This window comes from Rhinoraja longicauda, chromosome 6 (genome assembly GCF_053455715.1).
Source record: "Rhinoraja longicauda isolate Sanriku21f chromosome 6, sRhiLon1.1, whole genome shotgun sequence".
In the NCBI taxonomy this organism is placed as follows: domain Eukaryota; kingdom Metazoa; phylum Chordata; class Chondrichthyes; order Rajiformes; family Arhynchobatidae; genus Rhinoraja; species Rhinoraja longicauda.
The window spans coordinates 1,246,997-1,259,846 of NC_135958.1; the positions used below are offsets into that span (position 1 = coordinate 1,246,997).

Here is a 12,850-nt window from a genome sequence, read left to right on the forward strand (position 1 = left end):
ATCTATATATATATATAGGTAGTTAGATAGAGCTCTGGGGGCTAGTGGAATCAAGGGGTATGAGGAGAAGGCAGGCACGGGTTACTGATTGTAGATGATCAGCCATGTTCACAATGAATGGGGGTGCTGGTTCGAAGGGTCAAATGGCCTCCTCCTGCACCTATTTTCTATGTTTATATATATATATATATATATATATATATATATATATTTTAAATTTTAGTTTATTATGTGTTCTGAGGTACAGTGAAAAGCTTTTGTTTGAGTGTTATCCAGTCAAAGACTATACATTAATACAATGAAGCCATCCAGATAAAAGATAAAGGAACTGCGTTTAATTCCACGGTTTGGTCTGAATGAACACCTATTACTTACCTCTATAATTCCAGCCTGTTGTTAAAACCTACTTTTGAGAACGTATGTATATTTTGCCTCTCAACATAGAGTTCCAGCATCACAAGCCTTGGCACCTGGCAATGCCATGTGTAGACAGGTGAGCTCAGGCGAGCTTCAAAAGCAATGATCACATTACCACATTTGGGTGTTTGATACCAATGTAAATAATTTCATGATAGACACAAAATGCTGGAGTAACTCAGTGGGACAGGCAGCATCTCTGGAGAGAAGGAATATAAAGCTCCAGAGATGCTGCCTGACCCGCTGAGTTACTCCAGCATTTTGTGCCTATCTTCAGTTTAAACCAGCATCTGCAGTTCATTCCTACACATAAATAATCTCATGACTTTTTACAGGCAATATATTTTAAGTGGACTGTGGCTTGATTTTTCATTACCGTGTTATCCTTGGCCCAGCAGTGCCATTACTGGAAGAACATGAAGTCTCTCTAGGCTTCTGTCAAATATTTGAACATCAAGCAACATTACCAAAGCAAATAAGCTGGTCAATGTTTAATACAGAGATGTGTTGGAGTTTGGATATCAAGAGCAGGAGTGCAGCAAGGCAAACTAAATCCCCCAGAGCTAAGGTCACTGTTGCAACACCCAATTTACACACAGGGTCATACAAGCAACAGTGAGTTAATGGCTATACAATCTGTATTGATGATGTGTGTTAACAATAGATATTGGCTGGGGTATAATACAGACCTTCTTCAGACTGTACACTAGTTCTATCTCACTAGTGATAATTTACAGAAGCCAATTAACCGACAAACCTGCATGTCTTTGGGACGTGGGTGGAAACCAGAGCACCCAGAGAAAACCCACGCGGTCACAAGGACAAGGTACAAACTCCGTACAGACAGCTCCCATAGTCAGGATGGAACCCGGCCGGGTCTCTGGCGCTGTGAGGCAGCAACTTCACCACTATGCCACCCTGGCGACCTGTACCGAAGGGTAACAAAGACATTCGTACTTGCAGCAGCAGCACAACTGTGACCTTGGATCAAAAGCATTTTATTGAAACTAAGCCAGGGGGTTACGGGGAAACATTGATAAAATCATGCTGTCAGATCTTTTAAGTGCATGTGAGTGGGAGATGGAATCTAAATTTAATATCTCATCCAAAGGATAACACTCCTGTACAGAACTCGGTGTTCAATTATGTACTGGTATGCATAGACCAGCGCTTGTAGCAACAATCATCTGACTGGGAGTCACAGGGTCACTCCTCTCTGAGCAATACTATCATTAACTCTGGATTACTCTCCACAATTGGCAGCAGTTCAAACATATGGACTAAACATTTTCTTCCCACTGTTTAAATAGGAACAGCCTGGACTTTCTTCAGTCTAGTGAGAGGATTGCACTTTATCGGTTACATTTGTTTATAGTTGAGGCCTGAGGCCTTTTGGCATTGTTTCAGCCGTCTAGAGCCAGTCACAATGGTGTTGCTTTTCCCGCCTGCATTCAGCATCGTGAGCACCAGGTGTGTTTATTGAAGGTTTACTTAGAGCAGTTTTTACCCACGGATTCAATCCATAAATTCATAAGTTCCAGGAGCAGAATTAGGCCATTCAGCCCATCAAGTCTACTCTGCCATTCAATCATGGCTGCTCTATCTTCCCCTCCCAACCCTAGACTGCTCCAACCCTAGACTGACTCAGGCAAGGAAGACGTTGGTTGGAGTTGAGCGGGGGAGTGTTTGATGAGGGAACAGTCAGCCTAAACTGTTCTAACTCCAAGATTGTACATTGAATTTTCAATTAGCTCTGCTGTCTAAGGCTGATGGGAATGAGAGGCACAAAGAACTGCAGATGGTGGTTTACAAAATGAGACAGAAAGTGCTGGAGTAACTCAGCGGGTCAGGCAGCATCTGTGGAGAACATGGATAGATGACGTTTCACAGAGTGCTGGAGTAACTCAGCGGGTCAGGCAGCATCTCTGGACAACATGGATAGGTGACGTTTCACAGAGTGCTGGAGTAACTCAGCGGGTCAGGCAGCATCTGTGGGGAACATGGATAGGTGACGTTTCACAGAGTGCTGGAGTAACTCAGCGGGTCAGGCAGCATCTGTGGAGAACATTTATACATGAAGTTTCAGCCGGGATCCTTCTTCAGACTAATTGTGGTGGGGATGGGGATGGGGGGAAGGGGTTGCAAGGGATAGGGCTGGAATAAAGGTGAAGGGCAGACAAATCCTGGCAAGTGATAGTTGGCTAAAGGTGATAGTTGGACAGTTGAATGAAAGGTGATAGTTGGATGAAAGACAAATGGTTGGATGAAGGCCAGAGATGAAAAGACAAATGCTGTGGAATGGAATGGAATACTTTATAGTCACATATGACTAGGCATAGTGAGATTCGTTGCTGCGTTCCCAACGAACGCATTTAGCAGCCATCTACGGCGCTGCCAAAGTTACAAAGCACGCCGGCTCCTCCTTTTGTTCTCCCCCCTCCCGCAGCGGTCCCCCCAGGCCGGGCCCCATTGTCCATAGTTCCCCCCTCCTCCCTCACGGCGGTCCCCACATGTCGGGTCCTCCATTGTTGCTCCCCCCTCACGGTGTCCTCCACGCTGTCATCGATCGTTGACCATGGGTCGACCCGCGAGGCTTCACCGCCACGAGGCCCTGTCGTCACGAGGCCCCGTCGTCACGAGTCCCCGTCGTCACGAGTCCCCGTCGTCACGAGTCCCCGTCGTCACGAGTCCCCGTCGTCACGAGGCCCCGTCGTCACGAGGCCCCGTCGTCACGAGGCCCCGTCGTCACGAGGCCCCGTCGTCACTAGGCCCCGTCGTCACGAGGCCCCGTCGTCACGAGGCCCCGTCGTCACGAGGCCCCGTCGTCACGAAGCGTCACCACTGCCGCTGCCTCACTGCTGCCAAGGCCTTACCATTGTCGACGCCCCACTTCACGCTTCCGTGGTGCCGCCCCAGGCCCCAGCCGCGCGGCCCGGCTCCTCTGTCCGACACGCGAGGCCCTGCCAGGATAGAGGAGGCGCGAATTGTGAAGCAAGAGGAAGGAATACAGACGGAGGGGTCAGGGCGAGGGTGAAGGGCAGAAATGGGTGTAAATCCAGGTGGGGCACAGGGAGGAATGGGGGAGGGGAGTGGAAGGGGAGGGGGAGAGGAAGGGGGAGGAGAAGGGGGAAGTGCTGTTTGTAGGTTAGTTACCTACAATTCTAGAATGCAATATTCATACAATGTTGTAAGAGCCACGCGGAGTATGGGGTGCTGTTCCTCCTGTTTGTACACGGCTTCACTGGCAATAGGGAGACCCAGGGCAGGGAGGGCAGGGAGGGCAGTATGGGAAGGGGAGGGGGAGGGGAGGGGGAGGGGGAGGGGAGGGGGGGGAGGGGAGGGGGAGGGGGGGAGGAGGAGGGGAAGGGGAAGGGTGTTCAAATGGTTAGCAACTGGAAGATCCAGCGGTTGGAATGAGGATGGACATCGGGCTTGTTCAGGAATTTGCTTGGTGTGAGTCTGCAGGCAGGGCAAGTGAGAGGGAGAGGTTTAACAAGGCATGAAAGCTCCATATATTTTCTGTGAACCCAAAAGACATTGCCATGTTTTGAATCTTTATGCAGCTCCTCTGCCCATGTCCTGAAGTGCACTAAATCCTGTCCTATCACCACTCATGTGCTCATTGGACTACCATTGTTCTTGAGCATCCCTTAATGTTATCATCCTACCTTTGCAAACCTTGTTTTAGATTCTGATGCCTTAAAGACTGTGATTCCATGTGTCTGTAGGTCTGAGTTCATATTTTGTCCTTTAAGGCAAAGCTTTATAACGTACCGTTTTATGCAAGGTCTTGATTGCCGACCCTCATAATTAATTTTATAGAAAGATGCAGTGTGGACACAGGGCTTTCAGTCCACTGAGTCCATGCTGACCATCGATCACACCTTCAAGTTACTTCTATGTTGTCCCATTTTCTCACCCGCTCCCTCGGCTGCGGGACTTAACATCGCCCGGTGCGGCTCGGCCGCGGGGCTTAACATCGCCCGGTGCAGCTCGGCTGCGGGGCTTTTCATCGCTAGTGCGGCTCGGCTGCGGACTTGACATCGCCCGGTGCGGCTCGACCACGGGACTTAGCTGCGCAAGGCTTGGTCGCGGGCCTTTCATCGCCCGGTTTGGCCGCGAGACGTTTCAGCGCCCGGTGCGGGGACTGTGCGGGTCGGTCGGGGACGAGCTGTCTGTCGGTGGGCGTGGGGAAGAGAGTGGAAGTTTTGTTGCCTCCATCACAGTGAGGGGGTGTTTGGAGTCACTGTGATGGACGTTTGTGTTGGGGTCATGTGTCTTGTGTTCTTTTTTTTTTTTTCTTTCTATGACTGCTATGTAGTTTCGTTCGGTACTTCGGTACCGAACGACAAATAAAGCTCTGTTATACCTGTTATACCTGTTATACCTGTTATACCTGTTATACCTGTTATACATACTAAAGGCAGTTTACAGACGCTGATTAACTTACAAACCTGCCCGCCTTTGGGATGTGGCAGAAACCAGAGCACCCGGAGTAAATCCACGCAGTGGCGTGGAGAACGTGCAAACTCAATACGTTGTTGTTTGCAATAGTACGAGGCCTGCGATGGTTCCTGGGAGGTGATGGTTCCTGACTGAGCCACTAACAGGAGGAATATAGAGTGGTGTTGTTTTAACTTTACAACGCACTGTTCTTGATGCATGTGGGAGGTTTATTATCGTCTCCTTGAGTACAGTTGTTTTTGACATTGAAATCAGGATTTCACGTGAAATTCTGTGGTACAAAATAGTAACCTAGATCACACAAATCAAATACGTTTCTAAGATCGTATTCCAAAGATCCAGGTCATTCATACGAACATACATCAAAATCTGCACAATTGCAGCAGAAACTATTTATTAAGTTGGTTTACTCTACTCAGAGTTTTTATTTCCCCCAAGTACAACATAGTACTTTTATAATGTGCACAAGGCACAGAGTTTTTCCAACTCTGGAATCTTAAATAGCCTCAAGATTGGCAGATCATCTCACTACCGGCCGTATGTATTCCATGTACTTCCATTTAAAAGCTGGAAATTCTTGTGTTCGTGTCTTGTGGTTGTAAATACCTTAATCTTTTGGTATAACATTTTATTATATTTAAAGCATTCGCACAAACATGCCAATTTTTGTGTGACAATAATATCCCACCTATAAAAAAGTCTGGCTATAACTCTTCTATGTTAAAATTAGTTACATAATAAAACTGTCCAGCTTCGAATAAAATATCATGAGTTCTTGTAGATGTGCTTCCTGTGCCAAGACAGGCAATCATCCAGATTCATTTCTGCAACACAGTTGTATTTTTGTACAATAGATGAAGAACATTTATTAAATAAATAGTTAGACTGACAGAATTGTGACTTATTTGTTCATCTTGGTCAGAATTGGCAAAATGGGCCAGAGGGCTTGTTTTTATGCTGTATGGCTCCAAACGATCTCCGATGTAGGAACTACGAGCAGCAGATGCTGGTTAATACACAAACGGACACAGAGTGCTGGAGTAACTCAGCGGGTCAGGCAGCATCTGTGGAGAACATGGATAGGTGACATTTCACAGAGTGCTGGAGTAACTCAGCGGGTCAGGCAGCATCTGTGGAGAACATGGATAGGTGACGTTTCACAGAGTGCTGGAGTAACTCAGCGGGTCAGGCAGCAACTCTAGAGAACATGGGGTGGGGTGGGGCGGGTTGGGGTAGGGGGGGAGGGAGGAATATGTACCTCTCAGCCCAACTCCTCATCGCCATCTTTCTATCATGAGCCATGCCAGCAGAATCCGACCTGCTCCCTGCTGGTGCCGAGACCCCGACTGTACATGGCAGTCCTCACCTCAAGGCTTTATGGTCACCAGCGTCAAATGGAAGTTGCATCCCACGGTACTTTCTGACGACGGTAGAATTATTCCAACACTTATTCCACCCATTACAGGAAGGATGTGGAGGTTTTGGAGAGAGGGTGTAGAAGAGATGAACCAGAATGCTGCCCAGATTACAGGGTATTAGGTACAAGGAGAGATTGGACAAGACGTGGATTGTTTTCTTTGGAGCATTGGAGGTTGAGGGGAGCCTTCTATGGCAGAGAATTCCACAGATTCACAACTCTCTGGCTGAAAAAGTTTTTCCTCATCTCCGTTCTAAATGGCCTACCCCTTATTCTTAAACTGTGGCCCCTGGTTCTGGACTCTCCCAACATTGGGAACATGTTTCCTTGCATATCCGTGTGCCTATCCAAATGTCTCTTAAACACCACTAATATTTGGCATCAAAAGAACTAGAAAGTCGCAGATGCTTCATGTAAGTTATATAAGGTGGGGCAGCCGTAAAGTTGCCACCTTGCAGCTCCAGAGACCCAGGTTCGATCCTGACCATGGGTGCTGTCTGTACAGAGTTTGTGTGTTCTTCTTGTGATCTGGTTGGGGGTCGATGGTCGGCGTGGACTTGGTGGGCCGAAGGCCCTGTTTCCGTGTTGCATCTCTAAACTAATCTAAAGCCTACCTCAGTGATTATTATTTCAATGCACTTTGATGGATTTGAGAATAAAACAGAAGTTGACTTATCGATGATCTCGTGACCAACAGGGGAACTACCGTTTGGAAGAATGTCACCATATGGAACATCTAAAGCAGCACTGGAGTTTTTCTCAGATATTCTACGTCAAGAAATGAAACCATGGGGAGTCCAAGTGTCCATCATCCAACCAGGTGCCACCAAGACAGGTAAAATGCATTCCTATTAATTAGTGTAACATACGAGAATAACAATAATGACTTCCATCAGAAACGATCTGTATTATCCCCAATGATTTGCAAAATTGTTACCAGCAAAAGAGATTGTCAAATATTGATGTAGAAACAAGGAACAGTAGATGCTGGTTTATACCAAAGAGAGGGACAAAGTGCTGGAGTAACTCAGCAGGTCAGGCAGCATCTCCGGAGAAAAAGGATGGCTGACATTCCGGGTCGGGATCCTTCTTCAGTGTCCGAAATGTCAGCGTACAAACTCCTTAAAGACAGTACCTGCCAATTGTTTTATTGAAGGATACAGCATTGCAACAGGCCCTTTAGCCCACTGAGTCCACGCCGACCACTAATCATCATGCCAGAATCTCCAACAGAAAGCACGTTCCCAAAGATTATAGGTGACAAGTTACTGTTGTTTAGTTTAGTTTCGAGACACAGCATGGAAGCAGGCCCTTCGGCCCACCAGATTCAGGCATTGATCATCCATTCACACTAGTTCAGTGTGATCCCACTTTCTCATTACTCCCTACACACGAGCGGCAATTTACAGAGGTCAGTTAACTTACAAACTCATACAATTTGGGGATCTGGTGGGAACCGGAACGACCGGAGGAAACCCACACGGTCACATGGAGACCGGGCAAACTTCAGACAGGTAGCATCTGAAGTCAGGATGGAATCCGGGTCTCGGGCGCTGTGAGGCAGCAACTCTACAAGCTGGACTACTGTGCCGATGAAGCACAGAGCTTTTATTTTATTTTTCACTACTTAATTGAAGAAATAGGGGTGGCACATTGGCGCAGTGGTAGTGTTGCTGGCTTACAGTGCCAGGGAACTGGATTGGACTGTGGGTGTTGTCTGCACGGAGTTTATACGTTCTCCCTGTGACCACGTGGGTTTTCTCCGGGTGCTCCGATTTCCTCCTACACTCCAAAGACGTACTGCTTGGCAGGTTAATTAACTTCTATAAATTATAAATTGTCCCTGGAGTGTTAGATAGTGCTAGTATTGCTGGTTAATGTGGACTCGATGGGTCAAAGGGCCTGTTTCCATCCTGTGTCTCTAAAGTCTCAAGTCTAAATTCATGATTCCCATGACTTACTGCCAACCTGGTTGCTCTGGTTATGTTTGCTTGACCGTGAATATTTCTTTCAGATCTGATCATTGCTACGCCGGCTTATTGATAGACAGGTCAGGTCTTTGTGACTTGATAGATCACCAAGGATGAATAATAATAATAATAATAATAACAATAACAACAACAACAACAACAACAACAATAGTAGATAATAAATGATTGAGAATGATCAGCGATGATCACATTGAATGGCGGTGCTGGCTCGAAGGGCCGAATGGCCTCCTCCTGCACCTATTGTCTATTGTCTAATAATAATAATAATAACAATAATAATAGTAATAATAATAATAATAATAATAATAATAATAATAATAATAATAATAATAGACATGAACCTTTCTGACATTTTCTGTTTCAGGACAAGTTGGGAACGTTGAGTTTTGGGAGCAGCAGTATAGGAAACTTGTGGCCAACCTGTCACCAGCTCTTCTGCACGACTACGGAGAAGATTACTTTGCTGAGCTGAATCAAACCATTATCACGTTAGGTCCTTTATTCCGACAGCACGTAGAGCCAGTAATTGAGACAATTGTCACTGCTTTATTAGCACAACATCCAAAGTCTCGGTACACCACTGAGTATATCATCGATGCGATCAAAATCCTCTATTATTTCCTGCCTTCCTTCATGAGCGATGTTGTACTGAACGAGATCTTTGTTGCACACAGACTTCTTCCGAAAGGCGCACGACAGGGCAGTGGCAGCCAGTAATAATCTCACTTTGGACAACTGCTTACTGCTGTGGTTTCACGTTACTAATTAATTTTCAGTACTTTTACTTGCAATATGAGTATTTGATGCTGAGCTGAATGTTAAGGTAAGTAAATGTGCATGATAGGTATTGTAAGTCTATGTTAGAATGGGTGCAACTCAAGGCCATAATGTTTCCACTAATGGGAGAGTCCAGGATCAGAGATCATAGAATTAAAGGACGTTCCTTTAGGAGGGAGATGAGGAATTTCTTTAGTCAGAGGGTGGTGAATCTGTGGAATTCATTGCTACAGAAGGCGGTGGAGGCCGTCAATTAATATTTTTTAAGGCAGGGATTGATAGATAGATTATTGATTAGTACGGGTGTCAGGGTTATGGGGAGAAGGCAGGAGAATGGGTTTCGGAGGGAGAGATACTGTAGATCAGCCATAATTGAATGGCAGAGTAGACTTGATGGGCCGAATGGCCTAATTCTCCTATCACTTATGAACATGAAGTTCCCTCAACGCCACTCTGCCATGGTATCAGAATCACGGCTTTGCCTCAGTACCACATTCCTTTCTATTCCCCATCGCCCTTCACTTCCCCACTGACCAACAATCTGTGCATCAAATGGAAGTCAAAGATAAGAGGCGTGAGATGCTGCAGATACTGGAGCAAACAATCAAACTGACTGAGGAACGCAGCGGGTTGAGCAGCATCTATGGGGGGAATGAGTTGTCGACATGTTCCGGTCGAGATCCTGCAACAGGTCAGCATCATCGCTGCTATAAGGGGAATGGGAGAGGTGGTTGTGATAGGGACCACTACATGACAGGGCAGAGGAGGGGTGGGTGTGATAGGGACCACTACATGACAGGGCAGAGGAGGGGAGGTAGGGACCACTACATGACAGGACAGAGGAGGGTTGGGTGTGATAGGGACCACTACATGACAGGGCAGAGGAGGGGTGGGTGTGATAGGGACCACTACATGACAGGGCAGAGGAGGGGTGGGTGTGATAGGGACCACTACATGACAGGGCAGAGGAGGGGTGGGTGTGATAGGGACCACTACATGACAGGGCAGAGGAGGGGAGGTAGGGACCACTACATGACAGGACAGAGGAGGGTTGGGTGTGATAGGGACCACTACATGACAGGGCAGAGGAGGGGTGGGTGTGATAGGGACCACTAGATGACAGGACAGAGGAGGGGTGGGTGTGATAGGTGGATGGAGCATGTGAGGGTGGGAGAGAGTTGTAGTTGAAGGGCAGAAGCAGGTGCGTGATAGGGGAAACACATAAGGGGGAAAGGTTGATAGATCCAGAAGGGGGAGGGAGATGGTGGGGCTGGACAGAGCTGCTGGAGGGCGATAAGCTGAGACACAAAAACTACAGCAACATAACTGTGCAGCACCAGAGACCCTGGTTCAATCCTGACCCCGGTACCGTTTGTGTGGAGTTTGCATGTTCTCCCTGTGACCTCGTGGGTTTCCTCCGGGTGCTCCGGTTTCCTCCCACATCCCAGAGATGTGCGGATTTGTAGGTTAATTGGCCCCGGTAAATAGCTCCTAACGTGTAAGCAGAGGATGCGAAAGTGCAATAACCTAGAACAAGTATGAGCGAGTGATGACTGGTTGGCACGGACTCGGTGGGCCGAAGGGCCCGTTTCCACACTATCTCTAAAATCTAATGTTAAATGATAATGACATTGACAATTCATGAGAATCCTAGGTTTGAGATTGGGATTTTCTGGCGATCGTGTGCGTGTGTGATTAGGATTTTCTGTGGCTCTCAGTATCCGTGTGAGAGACATGAACTGCATGTGCCACAAGACTCCGTAGGTACACGGCTGGGATATTCCAGGGATCTCTTTGGTCATGGATTGGGATTGACTTCTGATCCCTGTGGTTCTGCCATGTGAACAGTTGCTGCAATAATATTGTGAACAGGAAAGCCAGGCCTCGATGCACCCACTTTCCTTTTCTCATCGGTGATTTCCAGTGGATTAATTGCTGCAGAGAGCTGACCGGGCGTGCATGTGCAACTTTGCAACCGAGATTGCTGTAGGTTGAGAGTAGCCCACAAGGACTCGTGGGTCTTTGGTGGCAAGGATAGGTCTGGTTTTGCAGTCGTAATGAGCCAGAGGGTACCCCAGTCACGCCATGCCACCATAACGCTAATGAACCAAGGTCTTCAAAGGAGTGAGAGGCACGCTTGCAATCTGCTAGTGACTACATGGTCAGTTCTCTTGAGGTTAATCCTTTTCTTTGTTTAACATAAAAGACCAAATCCAGGAAATATAAATCACTGAAACAATTTTCTCTCTGAGCTATACTTATGGATGATTTGGCGTACAAACTGACCTTGGTTTCTCTCCTGTGCTTTTATCATTGGCTCCTGCCTTGTACCATGAACTTGGTCTTTCCTGTAGGCCTCTCTGTAAAAATAAACAGCCATAAAAATCAACTTGAACATTCATCTTGCTTCGTTGTAATGACTTAGTCTCACTTGAAAACAACCCTTTGAAAGTTTCCTTTCAGCCATACGTGATAAGAATCAAGTTGGCTGCATTGTGCAACATGTTTATTGACATAAAATTCAAAATGTTCTGTTTTAGAAGAAAAATAGACAGATATTCAAAGGCTAAGTGCAAATTCTTGGAGAATTCTCGTAACTTTGTCAACTCTTTCTTTTACAATTTGATGAGTGTAGACAGCTTTTTAGTCGGAGAAACCAAGCTCACAAGGCACAAAGTACATGCTGTTTTGTGAATTCACCTCTAACCCATCGAGCTCGCGGCAGACGTGAGGCGGATGAGAAGTTGAGGCAAATACAGAAGTTAAAGACAGTGAGTTTAGTGGACAGGACAGGCAGCAGCACGGCAGAGAGTAAAGGAATGATGGTGTGAACTTCATTTATTTCAATGGGAGGTGTCGGACGGGCAGATGAGGTCAGGGCATGCAGGTCAGGGTTCCAGGTTATTAAAGCCATTACAGAACCATGGCTGATAGACGTGGAGGTCAGACCTGAGCAGCGGTAGAGTTGCTGCCTTACAATTAACCTACAAACTGTACGTCTTTGGAATGTGGGAGAAAATTGGAGATCCCAGAGAAAACCCACGCAGGTCACGGGGAGAACGTACAAACTCTGTACAGACGGCACCCGGAGTCAGGATCGAACCCGGGTCTCCAGCACTTTGGCTTGTGTGATTTATGTGTGATTAATGGGTGATTTCTGTGTTTATATGTTGTCTAAGTCCAGGTGCCTATGTAGTATGTACGCAGTAATGTACGTGTGTTTCAGCGTATGTGTGCATACGATATTAAACTCGACTTGACTGTAATGCTCAACGACTACTTAATAAAATTAATGCAATTTATTGTCTGGAAATTACTTAAATCATTTTGGGCACGTAGAGATTACATTCAGTGCTTCAGCATCTTTAGAATAGAGATAAGGCCTGGAAACAGGCCCTTCAGCCCATCAGGTCCATGCCAACCAGCGATCACCTTACACTGGCAACAATGCTCCCTAGCTTCTCACAGTGTCCTGGATACATTTAAACATGTCCCTAAGATTTAGAGTCACAGTATGAAGACAGGTATCATTTCAGCACCTAACCAACTGCACAACGAAGGTACAAGAACTGGTAATATTTCCAGAAGCAGAGAGGCATTTGCTCATCAGATTGACACAAAGTACTGGAGTGTGGTTGCCAACTGTCCTGTATTAGCCGGGACATCCCGTATTTTGTGATAAAATTGGTTTGTCCTGTACGGGACCGCCCTTGTCCCATATTAGGCCCGAGGGGACACTGTAGGCCCAGACGCTGTAGGCCCAGACGCTGTAGGCCCAGACGCT

The 12,850-nt window shown here is 46.7% G+C and overlaps 1 protein-coding gene across 1 annotated transcript in view; it reads left to right on the forward strand.

Moving 5' to 3' along the window:
* LOC144594161 (11-beta-hydroxysteroid dehydrogenase type 2-like) overlaps window positions 1–9,978 on the forward strand; it is a 30,483-nt gene extending 20,505 nt beyond the window's left edge. The window contains exons 4-5 of the mRNA XM_078400321.1: window positions 6,996–7,133; window positions 8,654–9,978. Of these exons, the coding sequence (XP_078256447.1) occupies window positions 6,996–7,133; window positions 8,654–9,006 (491 nt within the window). The 3' untranslated portion in view covers window positions 9,007–9,978. The remainder of the gene's footprint in view (window positions 1–6,995; window positions 7,134–8,653) is intronic.
* Window positions 9,979–12,850: the final 2,872 nt, after the last annotated feature.